Below are 21,333 nucleotides of genomic sequence, written 5' to 3'. Positions count from 1 at the left end.
GAAATGAAACTTTGGCCTAGAGTTGGAAGACATGTTATAATGTAACTTTTTTGGAGATAAACTTCTGTTATGATGGCATGGTCCTCAGGAGTTTGCCCAGGCTTTTGAATGATGACTGTCACTTCACCAATATCAGTTATTTTCCTAAAGTGAGGATTGTTAAGTCCCATTGTTTTTTACCTAAGGCTGCCTTTTGGATCTAACCTATGAAACCTAGAGTTTCTTTGCCCCAGTCTGGAAAATGACTTAGAATATTAGATGTGTAGGGATTTTGAGTTTACCCTATGTAATCGACATGAATAATATGTAATAATACTGGAAACTATCAATTTTGGAAGCAGCATTTCACATTCAATTTTGTGAATAAAGAAGCCTAAGTAATTGATTGTTTTTTTCTTTACATATTAACTAGCCTTCACTACTTCTTTGATGCACTCTGCTTGTATATATTGAGGTTACTCAAAAAATGCACCTGTCATGCAGCATGTAATTTTCCTAGTTTAATCCATGTGTAAGAATATGAATTTATTAGGAAGGACATACGTGGAAATAACTTTCTTCCATATCTTTGATCTCATGTGCCAGCTACATTCATTGAAAGCTATTTGTTAATACGACATTTTTTTTAGCACTTGTGACAAATTTACTTCTGTAAAGATTATTTTATAACTCTTCAGCATGTTACATGTATTGCAACTGAGGTTAGCTTCCTATATGTGCTTCCAGTTGGAAATTATATTTTTAAATACCGATTCATTCATGGCATGGCCAAATGTAATATTTGACCATAAGCAACTTCTATATGTATCCTAAAGACAGTAGGCATTGACTGCCTCCCAGTTTACACTTCATGCTGTTGTTTTGGCTTCCATTTATTTTCCTGATTCAGCCTTGTAGCTAAGGTATATTCATTACTTTAAAAGCCAGACTATTTAATACGTTTTTAAAAACTTACCTTTGAACGTCTTTTAAACATAAGTCAGTTGGCATTTTGGAAGGAAGAAGTCTTAGTCTTTTCCTAATACCTATCTTGTAGTTTCTAGTATTTCCCTACCTCTCCAGATGACATGTGTATCTTCAGTTTGTATTACACCTTCTTGCCCAGTTGTAGGCGATTAGTTCATTGGATGAAATTTAGAAACAAAAAAACATCCATAGCGTAATGGAGTCATAGCTTTGTACTCAAACAAGAAACCTTTTTCTGAGAAGGAAATTTTCTCTTAGAGAAAGTGATTCTGGTTTTTCTCAGGAGTTTAAGAGTTTGATAGAAAAGTACTTTTCTCTGCAGATTAGATTGTTAGTGACAAAAACAATGATTTAATGTTTATGTGGAATAAAATCATTTTACCCTAGAAAAGAGTGAGTACATATACATTCACAGTAATACAGTCTTAGTTGTTACTTAAAGGAACCACTTATCAGAACTTAATGGTTCATCTTGTAACAGCTCCATTGTTAGTGAATTTGTGACATGACTTCTTAAGAACAGGAATTCTCAATGTTGCTTTTGTGGTTTACTTTGAAGAAACTTGAAAATTTTCTAAGAATATATTTTGGTTTGTGCCAAAAAGATTAGAATTAAGATTACATTTTAAATTAGGTTTTAATTATAGTAGGATTTAAAATTTTGTGTATGAATGTATAACAGTAGGAGAACAAAACAAATATTTCTGAACTTTTCCGTTTAACTGATTTCATGCTGACTTGGTCCAGTTAATTCAGAGTTAATCTTTTACCACACATTAATTTTTTTTAGTGAAATATTTAACACCCGGGTTATAGTCTTATCTTTGAGTGATTTTGCCTTTTGGTAGTCAGAACTTCAAGGACAGAGCAGAAAATGGGAGGGTAATTATGTTAGCTATTTGATCCATACTCCCTCTCCCTTTTTAAGCCATGAGGAGTAATATGAAAAGGGAAGACAGTGTATCTTCTATTTTTGTGCTAGGCCACTTAAAAAAATATATATGGTTAATAAAGTTCATAATACTGGTAATATTTCCTTTTTTGAAATTTTCCAGTTTCACTTTCAAGTGAATCAATTACATTTACCCCTATTTACCCCTAGGGCATGTAATTATTTTTATCAATGTCATTTTTTGTTTTGATTTCTCAAGATTTTAACTGCATTATTTTTATATAAAATCTAAAATTTTATTATTATTATTAAGATACGTCTGGATGGCACTGTAGTTTTGTGTTTCAGAGCTTCTTAGGAGACATTTCCATAAATAAACTTGGGGCATGGTGATATAATGAATACATTCCACATCATAAAATGACTCTCTCCTGGTTGAATAAAGATTTGAAGTTTCCTAATAGGTTTGTTCGATTTGGATTTGGGGCAAAAGCATAGCCATGGTCATAGTATGTGTCCTATTGAAACTATTCCAGGCTTGCTTTGAATAAATTATTAATATAGCTGAGATGGGAAATCACATTAGCTTTCCTTCAGTATTTCAAAAGAATTCAGCTTAGATAGTTGCTTTCAAGAAATAGGAGTTCTTACAACTTTGCAATCTGAAATAGAAGAACTTTTAAGTATCTGTATTTTTCAAACTTCGTATTTTTCTGTTGGCTGTATGATCTGTATCACTGAAACATGCATGGACCCATCTAAAGTCTCCCAAACCTAGAGAAACCATTTCTGTCTTGCAGACAAATACCACATTGTTGGAAAGTTTTCTCACTAGAGCTATGAATCCAAAATATATATTTTTATTTATTTTTACTTAAGGCATGAGGTGTTTTGTTTTTTTAATGAATTTGTTTTAAGTTTTAAAATGAACCATTGAGGAAATGACGACTTATCTGGAAAAGCTAGCACAAGCATCGCCAGTTAGGGTAAAGAATGGTGAATTGTAGACATGAAGAAGTCAAGTTTCCTTGGTGCACGGCAGTGGTTGGTCCACAGTGGAAAGGCACGTGAGAGAGGAAGAAGAATAGAGTGGTCTGCAATTGGGAGTGGGGTATTTGGCGTGACTTTTTCAAGACATCCTGTAAGGTTTGAAACTCAGCATTCTGATTCTTACAGTTTCTACATTAAAACAGGACCACTGGTATATTTAGAGAGGGTTGGCCATATCACACAGTATATTACCTTTAACATCTTCCTGTTGGACGGTAGGTTTTTAAAAGGACTTTTGTCACTGTTGCTTGTGCCACTATTACTGAAATCAGCACAAAGTCTTTAGATCATTAAAGAATATACTTAAATTCTCCTAAATCTTTCAAACATACCATGAATTACTAACCTGAAGAAAAAAAAAAGGAAAATGTTAAACATGATTAAGTGAGCTTTGTCATTTTCTTAATAACGGGTTGAAAAGTATGTGAAAAAGGTAATTTCACCCTCAAATTGCTGTTTATATATCTGTTTTGCTATTTTATTCTAAAATAATTCCAGATATTCTAAGTTAGAAAAACAAACTTTTTAGAGTCATAAATCTGTCCTTGGACTTTTTCATTGGTTAGTGAAATTATTTCTTAGATAAAATGCAGTAAAGGGAAAATATAAGGAGAGTGTTTGGAAATTAAAAAAAAAATTCACCCTGAATAGTAATATCTTCATGTTGATATAATTTGGTCATTATTTGGGAAAACAAGTTTATTATCTAAAGTACAAGGTCAAGAAGTAAGGAAGCCCATGCTCAGAAGTACATAAAAAGATCCTTCAGCTAAATCATTGTGACACCATGAACCAGAATATTTTGAGCTCAAAGAATAGTTATATATATATATAGTTAAGGTGGTTAATAAGGAACAATTTGTGAGGCTCCACTATGTTAGTTTTTGAGTTGCATTTTTGTTGCATCTGGTTTTTCTCTTTGTTATTTAAAATGATTAGTTGGATAAGTGACTCCAATTTTATGTATGATTTCAGGTCTTTGTGGTAAATGTAGTTGTAACTTTGATGGGTTGTCTGTGATCAGATTATCACAGCTTATTGCCCTTCTCAGTGGAGAAATACTGTTATTCTATACGTTGTTATTCTGTACAGTATGCTGACAAAGGTCAGTTGCCCTTTATTTTTATCCTTGTGTGTCCACCTCCCCCCCAGTATTTTCTCACTCATACTAGAGGGGAAATGTTTGACTTCTTAAAAGATCCATTTTCATAGAATGTTCTTTGGAAACTCCATGTTGAACTGATAGAATGGGTAAAGACAGAAAACATGCAAAATACTGGAAAAATATTAAAAATTCAATTTAGGCTCACTCAGCATTGGTTTTTAAGAAAATGTATCGAATCAAAGTGTTCTTTTTTTTTTTCTTTCCAGGTTTATGGTTGGCTGTGGGAGATGTGATGACTGGTTTCATGGTGATTGTGTTGGGTTAAGTCTTTCTCAAGCACAGCAAATGGGAGAGGAAGACAAAGAATATGTGTGTGTGAAATGTTGTGCCGAAGAAGATAAAAAGACTGAAATAGTAGATCCAGATATTTTGGGAAACCAGGCTAAAGTTGAAGTCCATAGTGAAGATAAAGCAATGGAATATGAAAAGCTTGGGTTATCAAAGCACACTACAACAAATGACAAAACCAAATATATAGATGATACAGTGAAGCACAAGGTCAAAATTTTGAAACGGGTGAGCCTCTCATTAATGCATTCTTTTTATTTAAGAACTTGGGCTGACTGTGCGAATTTGAAATTTCTCTTTAGATTTCACTGTTGTGTACATTTGCACATTTATTTTTCCGTAGAAATGGGTTTTTACTTAAAATGTTTTGTCAGTCTTGGTGAAACCAGGTAGTGACATCTTCAAAACATGCAGATCTTATTTCTTACAGTTTTTTGTGCTATTTTTAGTCTCTAGTTTGGTACTTGGATTTTCTGTGGTAGAATGTGTGTGAGATTTTGTGGTGGTAGGTATAAATTGTGCTTGCTGAGAAGTTTTTCTAAAAAGCTTTTCAGTCCGTAAATATCTATGAATCCATAAAACCACATTTGGCATTATTATTTTCAAGTGGAAGAGTTCTCTCTGTAAGGAAAAGTAATCTTAGTTCTTTTGATTTTTGTTCCAATATTTGCTTGGAACCCATATCTCATAATGTTCCTCTTAAAATGTGGCCTTTTAAAAAGTTGTCAGTTTTTCCTCATCTTACATTTTCGACTACCTTCTTAAAGTATTTTCTAAATAGAAATTTCAAGATATTTAGTCAATTACAGGAGAAATGTACAAAGGACACAGCACTTTATCTGATTAAATTTTATTTTCATTGTCTACTTTTTTATTTCCTATGATTTTTCTAATCATTGATTTGTTATTCTTGTAGGTAGTGCTAGGGAGGAAACACTGGCAACAAATATATGTGGATGGTCAAGTATAATATTCCAAAACACAACGAACATAAATTAGGAACCTTGGAAATATTTTAATTCGACTATTCAGATTGAAGAACATAAGCATGTTTTCTCTAAAACCGTCTCCATTATTTACAAACTCAGTTCTTGGGACACTCCTTACGTGACAAATCTGGATTAAGTTCCAGTTTGCCAAATCCTTGTGGCATCCAACGTTTTCTGTCTGCCAAGACTTTCTGAGAATCAGATTATGTCCTTCTGATATTTACTATTACTTTTTCTGTTGATTTGATTAGCACCAAAGTAATTGATAATATAGAACTGAGCGTGCCATTGAAAACAGTTTATAGCAAGCCTTTGGAAAGGTTCTGTTAACTTTTAATCATCATTTCTTGGGTACAGTTTCTTGGCCATTCAGAAATATAGCTCATTGTTTCGTCATTCAGATGAGTTATCTCCATCTTGTCTAAAAAGACGTTATAAAACATTAACATTGTGAATGTTTTGAGAAACCCCTCTATCCAGTCTCTGTATCAGAAAAGGAACCGAGGTTAGTCTGATATTGTAAATAAATACATGAGCCAAGTGATTACTGCTTTTCTTTTCTTTTTGATACTGAACTGTTGAATCTTATTTGACTAGTCTGATTTTAGTTGATGGAATCTGCTTTTTAAATATCACTTCTTATCCCTAGATTTTATGTTGAACCATTTATTGAGTTCCTATTGTGTGCCAAGCATGGTACCAGATTTGAGTATGTATGACTGATTGACAAATGTTCCTGCTCTCAAGTAAGTCTAGTTAGAGAGGTAGAAAATAAACAAGTAAATAAAAAATTATAGGATTCTCAGTCTAGAGAAAATCGATTTTTTGTATATACTCTACCTTCTTAAAAACTATGATTATATTTGTATACACAAGTATTCTTCTCACTGGTATGATGTGATTTTTTTTTTTTATAAATTTTATTTATTTATTTATTTTTTGACTGCGTTAGGTCTTCGTTGCTGTGCGCGGGCTTTTCTCTAGTTGGGGCGAGTGGGGGCTACTCTTCATTGTGGTGCGTGGGCTTCTCATTGCAGTGGCTTCTCTTGTGGAGCACGGGCTCTAGGCTCATGGGCTTCAGTAGTTGTGGCACACGGGCTTAGTTGCTCCGTGGCATGTGGGATCTTCCCGGACCAGAGCTTAAACCCGTGTTCCCTGCATATTGGCAGGCGGATTTTTAACCACTTCCCCACCAGGGAAGTCTGGTATGATGTGATTAATTAACTCCCAAGGGTCTCAGAATTTTGGTTTCATTTGTAGTTCTTTGTGGGTTATAATTAGGACAAAAATAGTAGGTGTCCTGATGGTTCTACCTTATAGGAGTTAAAATTGCCAGTAGGTACACTGAGAATTTGATACATTTATAGGTAAATGTGACTTCATTTGTTCTAGAAAGTAGTAAAAAATACAGATAATTGATTTCTCCACAATTCCCCCCCCCTTTTTTTCATATCTGCAGCCGACGAAGAGAACTCTTACTATCTTATACCTAATTTTCTTTCTAATGCCATTATTTCTCAATGTTTTTTAGTTCCCCTTTACAGACTATTATGTGTTCTGCAGAAAATAGGTGCTTAACAAATGGATTTTGGATGAAACGGTGAAGGTCCTTTTTGCAGTTAATTGAGTTTTATATATCTTCAAAAAACAGTTATTGGGCTAAAGAGTGGAATATGTTTGATATCTTAATAGGTTGTCATACTAATTAGGTTTAATTTTTTTCATCCACATGCTCAGGAGGCTTGCTTTGTATTTAAAGATAGTTTAGTAGTTTTCATTCTAATGAATTAAATACTGTTTTTCCTAGGAGTCTGGTGAAGGCAAAAACTCATCAGACTGTAGGGATAGTGAAATTAAAAAATGGCAGCTAGCTCCTCTTCGAAAGATGGGACAACCAGTTTTACCTCGGAGATCCTCAGAAGAAAAAAGTGAAAAAATAACAAAAGAGTCTACAACTGTTATTTGCACAGGAGAAAAAGCTTCAAAACCAGGTAGTAAGAATACTAGAAATTATTATATACTAATGTATTTATATTTTATTTCATACACTTTCAGTTAGTATATTTAGGGAAATTTAAAAACTTTTACATTTTAAAGGCAAGAAAAATAGTTTAGGTGATTGACCCTACTTGAAATAAGAATTATTGGTCCAAATTCTGGGGAAGTACTAATGAACTTAGTAAGATAAGGCCCCTGCCCTCATGGCACTTAAATACCAATGGGAAATGACAGATAATAGGTAGACAGATAAAATGGTGTGCTATTTTTAGAGAATTTTAGGCACTATAAAGAAAAAGTTGAGTAATGGGATAGAGAGTCAAGGTCAAGGAGAGTGGGGGGAGTTTGTTTCAGAGAGAATGGAGGCGGTAATGTGCTGTGGGATCTAAAGGGATGCAGAGTTGTTTGGGAGGAAGGAATCTATAGAGGGCACAGCCAAGCTGAAGGCTTTGAGGTGGAGATAGTCTCTGCATTTGAGGAGCAAGAAAATCACTGTGCAATGATTAGAATGTAATACACAAGGGATAGAATGGTGGCGGAAGGTGAGTTTAGACAAAATTATGTAGGAACTTTGAGGCCATGACAGGAGTTTTTTGTTGTTGTTGTTCTCAATATAATGGGGAACCTTTAGAGGAATTTGTACAAGAGAGTGATGGCTCGCTGTGGTTTTCTGTGGAGACTGGACTGTAGGAGGATAGGAGAGGAGGAGAGTAGACTGGTTAGGAGTCTTTAGCTGTATCCTAGGAAAGAAGGAGTGGTAGCTTGGAACAGAGGTACAGTGAGGGAAGTGGTCAGATTCAGATATATTTTATAGTAGACTTAATCCATCAGAACTTGCTGATGGATTAGGTGTAGGTAGGTGAAGGAAAGAAGAGTCTTAGCAGATGATTAGATCAGTGTTGGTGCTATTTGCAGAGATGAGAAAGAGATTGGGGAGGAAAATTGAAAAATATGGGTATTTTAACTTTGAGATGGGTATTAGAGATCCAAGTGGAGATGTTTTGAGTAAATTTTTGGCTGATGAGTCTGGACTTTGGGCAATGGTATATAAATTTGGGGTTTATCAGTGCATAGGTGTTATTTTAAATCATGCACTTAGGTATAAAGAGCTACAGAGAGAGTTTGACGATGAAGGGGCAGAAGCAGAGGCCTTGGGGTGCATCAGCATTTAGAACTTGGGAGGAAGAGAGGATCCAGCAAAGGAGACTAAGAGATGGCCTTTGAGGTAAGAGAACTAAGAGACCATGGTGGCCTGGAAGCCAGGTGAAGTTCCAAGAAGGAGGTTATGATCAGTTGTGTCAAATGCTGTCTAGACAGCTGTTTTGGTGGAGCAGTGGGGACAAAAGCCAATTACAGTGGCGTATGGAAGGATGGAGGGTGAGGAACTGGAGATAGTGATTATGAATAACTCTTTCAAGGAATTTTGCTGTTAAAGGGAACAGAAATGGTGTAGTGGCTAGAGGTGGATATGAGGTCAGGATATCTCTTTAAGGAGATATTATAGCATGTTTGTAAGACTAATGGGAATGATCCAGTAGCGAGAGAATTAGATGATGTGGAAGAGAGAGAGAGGCGATAGTTGAGGTTCAAAATCCATGAAGAGATCAGAGGGAAATAGGATTCTCCTGGAGGGGTTGGTCATAGGAAAGGACGGCTGATGCATTGTAACAGTAGGGAAAGCTGCATGTGGAAGGAGCGGGGACACATGAGGTACGTTAGTAGGTTTGGTGATGGGAAAATAGCTGACACTGCTTTTGCTTCCTCAGTGAAATATGAAGTGAGAAAATCAAATGAGGTCGAAGTTGGAGGTATTATTGGTTTGAGAAGAAAGGAGAAAAAGCATAAAATACATTTTTGGAAAGTGGGAGAGCAAATTTACTAGGACAGTTTAATAGTATTAGGGTGGCAGATTGAGCTCTCTACTTGAGATTTGTGGTTGTAAATTTAAAGTGAGATCTGTCAGCACCAGTGCTTACTCTCTCCAGTTACCTTCAGCTGTTTGTAGGCTATTTGGGTGAAGGGTAAAAGTTAGCTTTCACCAGGTTGTGGCTTTCGCCAATGCAGATGTTTAAAGGAGAGAGAATTAAGATGTTCAGGCTGCAATGGAATGGTAGGTGTTGGGCTCCCTGGCCAAAGTTGGCTGTGTGGGAAAGTGAGGACATGAATGGTAAAAAAATGATCGATTTAAGAATTGTTGGAATGAGGAGTTTGTAGGACATTGAGATTCTGAAGATGTGCATAAATTAGTAATGATGGAATGAAAAATCATTTGAAAAGCTTAACATTCAGATTAACACAATTGTTTTAAAACCAGAGGAGATACATCAATTTTGTGGTATTAGTAAGGACATTACATTATCTGCACACCTAATAAGTTCAGATCAATTTTTCTAAATAGTTTTTTACAGGTATATATATTATATATATATATATATATATATATATATATATGAAAAGTAGCTCTAAAAACCATTATCTAATATGGGAAAGGGGTATATACATTTTATAGCATTAGGGCCACTTTTTACTCACTTAATTTCTAATTAAAATTCATTTAGAACTTTTTTTTCTTATTGAGGTATAATTGACATATAACATTAGTTTCAGTGGTACAGTGTAATGATTTGATATATGTATATATTGCACAGTGACCCACCACAATAAGTTAAGTTATCATCTGTCATCATACATAGATTAGAATTTCAATGTCAGGAATATTCCAGTGTGGAATATGGAGTCTGATCTTATGATTTTAAAATAGTGATTTTTAATCAGTCAACTTATATTATGCATTAAAAAGGAAAATATCTTTTTAAAAGCAATTTAGTGAGTTTTGATATTTATTTAAATTAGGTGCTCATGAGAAGCAAGAGACAAAGAAGAAGAAAACTGAAAAGGGCCCTCCTGGTGCACATCCTCCGGCAGCTCTTGCCTCCAAGCCTTCCACAGACCAGATCCGACAGAGCGTCCGGCATTCTCTCAAAGATATTCTTATGAAAAGGTAACACGTGTTGCTATTGTAGAAGATTGAATAATATACGCTTCATGTATTTGGAAAATAATTGAATTATTCTAATTTTAAGACTTACAGACTCAAATTTGAAGGTACCAGAGGAAAAGGCAGCAAAAGTTGCCACAAAAATTGAAAAAGAGCTTTTCTCTTTTTTTCGGGACACAGATGCTAAATATAAGAACAAATATAGAAGTTTGATGTTCAATCTGAAAGATCCTAAAAACAATGTAAGTATGTTTTGTTCATGTCTGGATCTTTATGCTTCCGACTTTCCTAATTAATACATAGGGATTTATGATTTTCATACAATAGATCTATAATTTATTTCTTGAAGTGAGACCAGTAGTTTTAGTAAAGTCTTTTGCTACTGAACTGAGTTATGAATTCTGCACAGTGGTGACTAGTGTTATGCAATGTCTGTTAAAATATAAAATACTAAATCTGTCTTAACTCGATTGATGTGAGTTTTCTTTCCTTTATGTCCCTTGTTTAATCCAGTTTATTAAAAAAATCATTCATATGTATTCTTCAAAAACACTGTTAAACCAAAATTTGTAACACTATGTATTTAATACTTCTGATGTGAATTTGAAAATAGAGATACACTGCTTAAGAAAATAATTTACATTTTGGTAAAAATGAAAGCTGTTTTAAAATATTGTTATTAATTTAAATATGACTAGTTCTAAGAATCTTTTAGCAGTGGAGTAAACTCTAATTGAATCCTTAATCTCTTCCTGGGACTTAGAGGAAATCTGAAAGCTGTGGGTGTAGATGCAAACTCCTTACACATTTGTTTAAGTTTTACAACGTTTTCACATGAGTGATATCAGTTTGTCAGTTTGTGTAATGGTATTTGCCGTAGTGTGTGATATGAGGTATCTTCTTGAAGTATGCTAACAGCTACATAAGAAAAATCTACATTGTACAATCTGCCATCATGGTGCAGGGGATGAGATACTTTTTAAATTACATAATCTGAAAGCTTTTCTTCAAGTAAATATTTATTTCCTTCAGGTTTTTTCTTACAGTTGGTTCTTTGCTCTGGAGTCCCCTCTAAGCCTGTTAGGATTTAAACATATGAAATCTTAAAAATATGAAAGACATCACATTCAGTGAAGTTCTTTTATGCAGTATCTGCTATACAGTCATGGGTTGGCTATTGTGCCCTGGGAAGACTTAATACAACTTTGCAAAGGTGTTGTAATGACTTCACCATACATGCTTCTCCATTATGTCTTGGTTTTTATACAAAATGTGTATTTAGCTACCTTAGATGCTAACTTCCCAGAACACAAGGCTGTCATTTATTCTCTTTGCAGGAGGTAATATGTGAATCATTAAACATTTGTAAATTAGGTTTCAAAATTTCATCTTCGTTTATTACAAGTTTCTATACAGCAGCTCTTCGTTCTTTTAAAAATGTTTTTCTCTCCTTTCCTTCCCATTTTTAAATACCTCCAGATATTATTTAAAAAAGTGCTAAAAGGAGAAGTAACCCCTGATCACCTTATAAGAATGAGTCCAGAAGAACTAGCTTCTAAAGAGTTAGCTGCTTGGAGACGAAGAGAAAATAGACATGTAAGATTATCTATAAATATGTGTTTGTCTCTATCAAAATATCTATGAATATGTGTTTGTCTATATCAAAACATATTTTTTCAGCCATAGAGAAAAACGATATACACAGAGGTAGTAATTCACCTCAGAGTGCACAGCAGCAGACTTTTAGTTCTGTGTTTTTTTGTTACTGATCCTCCATTAGCCTATTCTTAAATTTTTTGTTGTTGATTTTTCCTGATCTCTTCTGCTTTTTTCTCATTTCCTCCAATTATCAACTTACATAATTACCTTATATTTTGTAAATCAGAAGGATGGGAAAATAGGTGTATCTTTTCTTACATTTGCATGTTTCAAAAGCATAGTTTGAAGGTTTTATGAATATTGGTAATTTGTGGAGCCAGGTTAAGTCAGAATGAAAATTTTATAGGTTTATAGTCCTTTAATATTCATTTTCAAATGCCAAAAGTTTTCAAGAATAAGGGCTTTATTTTTCGTTAACAATTTATTGATAAAATGTGACCCTGAAGTATCATGTATGAATGTTTATATTCACAGAAATACCTTGTGTATAGTTAAGTAGTGCTGTCCCAGACCTAACTGGTGTGTTATATAACATATGTAGTACGTGCACTGTATTGCATTTTTTTTAACATCTTTATTGGAGTATAATTGCTTTACAATGGTGTGTTAAGTTTCTGCTGTATAACAGAGTGAGTCTGCTATACATATACATACATCCCTATATCTCCTCCCTCTTGCGTCTCCCTCCCACCCTCCCTATCCGACCCATCTAGGTGGTCACGGAGCACCGAGCTGATCTCCCTGTGCTGTGCGGCTGCTTCCCACTAGCTATCTGTTTTACATTTGGTAGTGTATATATGTCCATGCCACTCTCTCACTTCGTCCCAGCTTACCCTTCCACTTCCCCATGTCCTCAAGTCCATTCTCTACATCTGCGTCTTTATTCCTGTCATGCCCCTAGGTTCTTCAGAACCTTTTTTTTTTTTTTTAGATTCCATATATATGTATTAGCATACAGTATTTGTTTTTCTCTTTCTGACTTACTTCACTCTGTATGACAGACTCTAGGTCCATCCACCTCACTACAAATAACTCAATTTCTTTTTTTTTTACGGCTGAGTAATATTCCATTGTATATATTTGCCACATCTTCTTTATCCATTCATCTGTCGATGGACACTTAGGTTGCTTCCATGTCCTGGCTATTGTAAATAGAGCTGCAATAAACATTGTGGTACATGACTCTTTTTGAATTATGGTTTTCTCAGGGTATATGCCCAGTAGTGGGATTGCTGGGTCATATGGTAGTTCTATTTTTAGTTTTTTGAGGAACCTCCATACTGTTCTCCATAGTGGCTGTGTCAATTTACATTCCCACCAGCAGTGCAAGAGGGTTCCCTTTTTTCCACACCCTCTCCAGCACTTATTGTTTGTAGATTTTTGGTTGATGGCCATTCTGACCACTGTGAGATGATATCTCATTGTAGTTTTGATTTGCATTTCTGTAATGATTAGTGATGTTGAGCATTCTTTCAGGTGCTTGTTGGCATTCTGTATATCTTCTTTGGAGAAATGTCTATTTAGGTCTTCTGCCCATTTTTGGATTGGTTTGTTTGTTTTTTTGATATCGACCTGCATGAGCTGCTTGTATATTTTGGAGATTAATTCTTTGTCAGTTGCTTCATTTGCAAATACTTTCTCCCATTCTGAGGGTTGTCTTTTCATCTTGTTCATGGTTTCCTTTGCTGTGCAAAAGCTTTTAAGTTTCATTAGGTCCCATTTGTTTATTTTTGTTTTTATTTCCATTTCTCTAGGAGGTGGGTCACAAAGGATTTTGCTGTGATGTATGTCAAAGAGTGTTCTGCCAGTGTTTTCCTCTAAGAGTTTAATAGTGTCTGGCCTTACATTTAGGTCTTTAATCCATTTTGAGTTTATTTTTGTGTATGGTGTTAGGAAGTGTTCTAATTTTACTCTTTTACATACAGCTGTCTGGTTTTCCCAGCACCACTTATTGAAGAGGCTGTCTTTTCTCCACTGTATATTCTTGCCTCCTTTATCAAAGATAAGGTGACCATCTGTGCGTGGGTTTATCTCTGGGCTTTCTATCCTGTTCCATTGATCTATATTTCTGTTTTTGTTCCAGTACCAAACTGTCTTGATTACTGTGCCTTTTTAGTATAGTCTGAAGTCAGGAAGTCTGATTCCTCCAGCTCCGTTTTTCTTTATCAGATTGCTTTGGCTATTCGGGGTCTTTTATGTTTGCATACAAACTGTGAAATTTTTTGTTCTAGTTCTGTGAAAAATGCCATTGTTAATTTGATAGGGATTGCATTGAATCTGTAGATTGCTTTGGGTAGTAGAGTCATTTTCACAATGTTGATTCTTCCAATCCAAGAACATGGTATATCTCTCCATCTATTTGTATCATCTTTAATTTCTTTCATCAGTGTCTTATAATTTTCTGGATACAGGACTTTTGTCTCCTTAGGTAGGTTTATTCCTAGATATTTTATTCGTTTTGTTGCAATGGTAAACGGGAGTGTTTCCTTAATTTCTCTTCAGATTTTTCATCATTAGTGTATAGGAATGCAAGAGATTTCTGTGCATTAATTTTGTATCCTGCTACTTTACCAAATTCATTGATTAGCTCTAGTAGTTTTCTGGTAGCATGTTTAGGATTCTCTATGTATAGCATCATGTCATCTGCAAACAGTGACAGTTTTACATCTTCTTTTCCGATTTGGATTCCTTTTATTTCTTTTTCTTCTCTGTTTGCTGTGGCTAAAACTTCCAAAACTATGTTGAATAATAGTGGTGAGAGTGGGCAACCTTTTTGTGTTCCTGATCTTAGTGGAAATGGTTTCAGTTTTCACCATTGAGAACGATGTTGGCTGTGGGTTTGTCATATATGGCCTTTATTATGTTGAGGTAAGTTCCCTCTGTGTCTGCTTTCTGGAGGGTTTCAATCATAAATGGGTGTTGAATTTTGTTGAAAGCTTTTTCTGCATCTATTGAGATGATCATATGGTTTTTCTCCTTCAATTTGTTAATATGGTGTATCACATTGATTTGCGTATATTGAAGAATCCTTGCATTCCTGGGATAAACCCCACTTGATCATGGTGTATGATCCTTTTAATGTGCTGCTGGATTGTGTTTGCTAGTGTTTTGTTGAGGATTTTTGCATCTGTGTTCATCAGTGATATTGGTCTGTAGTTTCCTTTTTTTGTGACATCTTTGTCTGGTTTTGATATCAGGGTGATGGTGACCTCGTAGAATGAGTTGGGAAGTGGTCCTCCCTCTGCAATATTTTGGAAGAGTTTGAGAAGGATAGGTGGTAGCTCTTCTCTAAATGTTTGATAGAATTTGCCTGTGAATCCATCTGGTCCTGGGCCTTTGTTTGTTGGAAGATATTTAATCACAGTTCCAATTTCAGTGCTTGTGATTGGTCTGTTTATATTTTCTATTTCTTCCTGGTTCAGTCTTGGACGGTTGTGCTTTTCTAAGAATTGGTCCATTTCTTCCAGGTTATCCATTTTATTGGCATATAGTTGCTTGTAGTAATCTCTCATGATCCTTTGTATTTCTGCTGTGTCAGTTGTTACTTCTCCTTTTTCATTTCTAATTCTATTGATCTGAGTCTTCTCCCTTTTTCTCTTGATGAGTCTGGCTAATGGTTTATCAATTTTGTTTATCTTCTCAAAGAACCAGCTTTTAGTTTTATTGATCTTTGTCATTGTTTCCTTCATTTCTTGTTCATTTATATCTGGTCTGATCTTTATGATTTCTTTCCTTCTGCTAACTTTGGGGTTTTTTTGGTCGTATTTCTCTGATTGCTTTAGGTGTAAGGTTAGGTTCTTTATTTGAGATGTTTCTTGTTTCTTGAGGTAGGATTGTATTGCTATAAACTTCCCTCTTAGAACTGCTTTTGCTGCATCCCATAGGTTTTGGGTTATCGTGTTTTCATTGTCATTTGTTTCTAGGTATTTTTTGATTTCCTCTGAGTTCTTAAGTGATCTCTTGGTTATTAAGTAGTGTATTGTTTAGCCTCCATGTGTTTCTATTTTTCACAGGTTTTTTCCTGTAATTGATATCTAGTCTCGTAGCGTTGTGGTCAGATTGTATACCTGATATGATTTCAATTTTCTTAAATTTACCAATGCTTGATTTGTGAACCAAGATATGATCTATCCTGAAGAATATTCCATGATCACTTGAGAAGAAAGTGTATTCTGTGTTTTTGGATGGAATGTCCTACAAATATCAATTAAGTCCATCTTGTTTAATGTATCATTTAAAGCTTGTGTTTCCTTATTTTCATTGTGGATGATCTGTCCATTGGTGAAAGTGGGGTGTTAAAGTCCCCTACTATTATTGTGTTACTGTCAGTTTCCCATTTTATGGTTGTTAGCATTTGCCTTATGTATTGATGTGTTCCTATGTTGGGTGCGTAAATGTGGACAATTGTTATATCTTCTTGTGGATTGATCCCTTGATCATTATGTAGTGTCCTTTGTCTCTTGTAATAGTCTTTATTTTAAAGTTTATTTTGTGTGATATGAGAGTTGCTACTGCAGCTTTCTTTTGATTTCCATTTGCATGGAATAGCTTTTTCCATCCCCTCACTTTCAGTCTATATGTGTCCCTAGGTCTGAAGTGAGTCTCTTGTAGACAGCATATATACGGGTCTCATTTTTGTATCCATTCAGGCAGCATATGTCTTTTAGTTGGAGCATTTAATCCATTTACATTTAAGGTAGTTATTGATATGTGTGTTCCTATTAACCATTTTCTTAATAGTTTTGGGTTTGTTATTGTAGGTGTTTTCCTTCTCTTGTGTTTTCTGCCTTGAGAAGTTCCTTTAGCATTTATTATAAAGCTGGTTTGGTGGTGCTGAATTCTCTTAGCTTTTGCTTGTCTGTAAAAGTTTTAATTTCTCCATTGAATCTGAATGAGATCCTTGCTGGGTAGAGTAATCTTGCTTGTGGGTTTTTCTCTTTCATCACTTTAAATATTTCTTGCCACTCTCTTCTGGCTTGCAGAGTTTCTGCTGAAAGATCAGCTGTTAACCTTATGGGTATTCTCTTGTATGTTATTTGTTGCTTTTCCCCTGCTTCTCTTAATATTTTTTCTTTATATTTAATTTTTGATAGTTTGATTAATATGTTTCTTGGCGTGTTTCTTCTTGGATTTATCCTGTATGGGACTCTCTGTGATTTGTGGTCTTGATTATTTTCTTTCCCATATTAGGGAAGTTTTCAACTATAATCTCTTCAGATATTTCCTCAGTCCCTGTTTTTTTTCTCTTTTTCTTCTGGAACCCCTATTAAGTCGAAGGTTGGTGCGTTTAATGTTTTCCCAGAGTCTCTGAGAGTGTCCTCAATTCTTTTCATTCTTTTTTCTTTACTCTGCTCTGTAGTAGTTATTTCCACTATTCTATCTTTCAGGTCACTTATCTGTTCTGCCTCAGTTATTCTGCTATCGATTCCTTCTAGAGGATTTTTTATTTCATTTATTGTGGTGTTCATCATTGTTTGTTTACACTTTAGTTCTTCTAGGTTCTTGTTAAACGTTTCTTGTATTCTCTCCATTCTGTTTCCAAGTTTTTGGATCATCTTTACTATCAGTACTCTGAATTCTTTTTCAGGTAGACTGCCTATTTCCTCTTCATTTGTTATGTCTGGTCAGTATTTACCTTGCTCCTTCATCTGCTGTGTGTTTCTCTATCTTCTCATTTTGCTTAACTTACTGTGTTTGGGGTCTCATTTTTGCAGACTGCAGGTTTGTAGTTCCCGTTTTTTTTGGTGTCTGTCCGCAGTGGTTAAGGTTGGTTCTGTGGCTTGTGTAGGCTTCCTGGTGGAGGGGATTGGTGCCTATGTTCTGGTGGGTGAGGCTGGATCTTGTCTTTCTGGTGGGCAGGACCGCATCCAGTGGTGTGTTTTGGGGTGTCTGTGAACTTCATATGATGTTTGGCAGCCTCTCTGCTAGTGGGTGGGGTTGTCTTCCTGTCTTGCTAGTTGTTTGGCATAGGGTGTCCAGCACTGTACCTTGCTGGTCATTGAGTGCAGCTGGGTCTTAGCGTTGAGATGGAGATCTCTGGGAGAGCTTTCGCTGTTTGATATTAACCTGGGGCTGGGAGGTCTCTGGTGGACCAATGTCCCGAACTGGGCTCTCCCACCTCCGTGGCACAGGCCTGACACCCAGCTGGAGCACCAAGACCCTGTCAGCCACATGGCTCAGAAGAAAAGGGAGAAAAAGAAAGAAAGAAGAAAAAGAAAAATAAAGTTATTAAAATAAAAAATACATTATTAAAGATAAAAAAAAATGAAGTAATAAAAAAAGAAAGAAAGAGAGCAACCAAACGATAAAACAAATCCATCAATGATAACAAGCATTAAAAACTATATTAAAAAAAAAAAAGGACAGACAGAACGCTAGGACAAATGGTAAAAGCGAAGGTATACAGACAAAATCACACAAAGAAGTATACACATAGACACTCACAAAGGGGAAAAGAGAAAAATATATATATAAAAAAAAAGAAAGGAAGAGAGCAACCAAATCAATAAACAAATCTACCATTGATAATAAGCTCTAAATAGTAAATTAAGGTAAACATAAAACCAGTAACAAATTAGAAGCAGAAAGCCAACCCCAAGTCTACAGTTGCTCCCACAGTCCACCTCCTCAATTTTGGGATGATTCATTGTCTATTCAGGTATTCCACAGATGCAGGGTACATCAGGTTGACTGTGGAGATTTAATCCGCTGCTCCTGAGGCTGCTGGGAGAGATTTCCCTTTCTCTTCTTTGTTCGCACAGCTCCCGGGGTTCAGCTTTGGATGTGGACCCGCCTCTTCGTGTAGATCACCTGAGGGCGTCTGTTTCCCGCCCAGACAGGACGGGGTTAAAGGAGCAGGTGCTTCGGGGGCTCTGGCTCACTCAGGCTGGGGGGAGGGAGGGGTACGGATGCGGGGCGAGCCTGTGGCGTCAGAGGCCAGCGTGACGTTGCAGCAGCCTGAGGCGCGCCATGCGTTCTCCCGGGGAAGTTGTTCCTGGATCACGGGAGCCTGGCCGTGGCAGGCTGCACAGGCTCCCGGGAGGGGCAGTGTGGAAAGTGACCTGTGCTCGCACACAGGCTTCTTGGTGGCGGCAGCAGCAGCCTTAGTATCCCATGCCCGTCTCTGGGGTCCGTGCCGATAGCCGCGGCTTGCACCCGTCTCTGGAGCTCGTTTAGGCGGCACTCTGTATCCCCTCTCCTCGTGCACCCCGAAACAATGGTCTCTTGCCTCTTAGGCATGTCCATACTTCTTCCTGGACTCCCTCCCGGCTAGCCATGGCGCACTAACCCCCTTCAGGCTGTGTTCACACAGCCAACCCCAGTCCTCTCGCTGGGATCTGACCTCCGACGCCCAAGCCTCAGCTCCCAGCCCTCACCCGCCCCAGCAGGTGAGCAGACAAGCCTCTCGGGCTGGTGAGTGCTGGTCGGCACCGAGCCTCTGTGCAGGAATCTCTCCGCTTTGCCCTCCACACCCCTGTGGCTGCACTCTCCTCCGTGGCTCCGAAGCTCCCCCCTCCGCCACCCGCAGTCTCCGCCCGCGAAGGGGCTCCTAGTGTGTGGACACCTTTCCTCCTTCCCAGCTCCCTCCCACTGGTGCAGGTCCCATCCCTATTCTTTTGTCTCTGTTTTTCCTTTTTTCTCTTGCCCTACCCAGGTACGTGGGGAGTTTCTTGCCTTTTGGGAGGTGTGAGTTCTTTTGCCAGCGTTCAGTAGGTGTTCTGTAGGGGTTGTTCCACATGTAGATGTATTTCTGATGTACTTGTGGGGAGGAAGGTGATCTCCACGTCTTACTCCTCCACCATCTTGAAGCTGTCTCCTGTGTTGCATTTTTAAAATTAAAAAATTCTGAAAGTTACCAATGCTGAGAGTTTTCATTGGGCGTTTGTGAACTTGAAATATCTTTGAAGGTGAGGTGCATATGTGAGTTCAAATTATTGTGACCGCAAGATAGCCACGTTATCCACTGTTTTTATTACAATGGCCTTAGAGTATTAGCCCTTTATTCTAGAAAATAGTGGTTCCTTATATATTAACTCTACACTATTTACCTGGTCTTAAGCATTAAGCCTCCATGTTGATCTTCTGCCAAATTTAGTTTGATGTGCAAGAGGCCTTAATTTGATACATTACACTCAGTCACATATTCCTTTACTTTCGCCTTGTATAATTTCTCATATTTTGCAAATAGTATCACCATCTCTTTTTTCCCTTCGTATCCCAAATGTGCACGTGCCTTTCTTCTTCTTTGAAACTGTGGCTGCAGGTGTCATCTGCATGGGAGACCAGCTGTTTCTTTCTTTGGGCTGTGTATCTGATTTCTTTCTTTAAAGGAGGATTTGCACTTAACAGTGACAAGACAAATGGCCGGATCCATCTTTACCTTCCTTAACCCATTCCACTCTCAGCTACCTTTTACTAGTTCTGTCTGCTCTTGCTTATTTATTATGCTTTGTTGCTGAGCTTGTTCACTGTCACAAAGTATGCTCTGTCAGGAACCTTCTGATGGGGGACAGCCCGTTTCTGTTGTTTGACTAAATTCTGCTGTGGGAGATGTTAGAACATCAAGTTAGGAATCTAAGAGGAACTTGTTATTTCTCTGTGGCACCTGCTGAAATACTAGATCAGAAAGCAGATTTAAAATGTAAATATCATGTTTCATCACTTTGCAAATTAGATTACACTTCAGCTGCCTCCAGTTACTGTACATGTAAACTTCTCCAGGCTGACGTATGAGGTCTAATTCTTAAAACCCCAGCACTTGAAACTGACATTTGCAAGTACTCAGTATATGTTTGTTGCTTGAGAGACTACCTAAAGGTTAAAAGTCATCTGTGATTTTAACTGTGAAGTTTTCTTTAAAATATTTCCTATTAGACCATAGAGATGATTGAGAAAGAACAGAGGGAAGTGGAAAGACGACCAATCACGAAGATAACTCATAAAGGTGAGATAGAAATTGAGAGTGATGCGCCAATGAAAGAACAGGAAGCAGCCATGGAGATTCAGGTAAATGATGATAATAGAGATAGCATGTTGTATAGTGCTCGAAACACGAAGATTCAGGAAAGATTTATTTGCCCGTTTTTGATAGAAGGGAACGTGTTTCTACTTAACCATTTTCTTCTGTTAATACTTACCGTAATATCAAACTGAGCCTTACTCACATTAAACGATTCACTTGAAATATAAAAATAAAGGGGGGCGGACTTCCCTGGTGGCGCAGTGGTTAAGAATCTGCCTGCCAGTGCAGGGGACACGGGTTTGAGTCCTGGTCCGGGAAGATCCCACATGCCACAGAGCAGCTAAGCCCGTGTGCCACAGCTACTGA

At 36.8% G+C, this 21,333-nt stretch overlaps 1 protein-coding gene across 8 annotated transcripts in view; it reads left to right on the top strand.

Moving 5' to 3' along the window:
• PHF3 (PHD finger protein 3) overlaps positions 1 to 21,333 on the top strand; it is a 95,092-nt gene that overhangs the window by 61,603 nt on the left and 12,156 nt on the right. For all 8 annotated transcript variants that reach the window (XM_036871176.1, XM_036871174.1, XM_036871179.1 and 5 more), the window contains 6 exons: positions 4,280 to 4,589; positions 7,158 to 7,341; positions 10,202 to 10,349; positions 10,432 to 10,588; positions 11,826 to 11,942; positions 20,880 to 21,011. In XM_036871176.1, the coding sequence (XP_036727071.1) occupies positions 4,280 to 4,589; positions 7,158 to 7,341; positions 10,202 to 10,349; positions 10,432 to 10,588; positions 11,826 to 11,942; positions 20,880 to 21,011 (1,048 nt within the window). The remainder of the gene's footprint in view (positions 1 to 4,279; positions 4,590 to 7,157; positions 7,342 to 10,201; positions 10,350 to 10,431; positions 10,589 to 11,825; positions 11,943 to 20,879; positions 21,012 to 21,333) is intronic.

The sequence above is a fragment of the Balaenoptera musculus genome, chromosome 12 (genome assembly GCF_009873245.2).
Source record: "Balaenoptera musculus isolate JJ_BM4_2016_0621 chromosome 12, mBalMus1.pri.v3, whole genome shotgun sequence".
NCBI classification, from domain to species: domain Eukaryota; kingdom Metazoa; phylum Chordata; class Mammalia; order Artiodactyla; family Balaenopteridae; genus Balaenoptera; species Balaenoptera musculus.
Note: the sequence above shows the minus strand (reverse complement) of the source record. Positions and strands in the feature narration are given on the sequence as shown.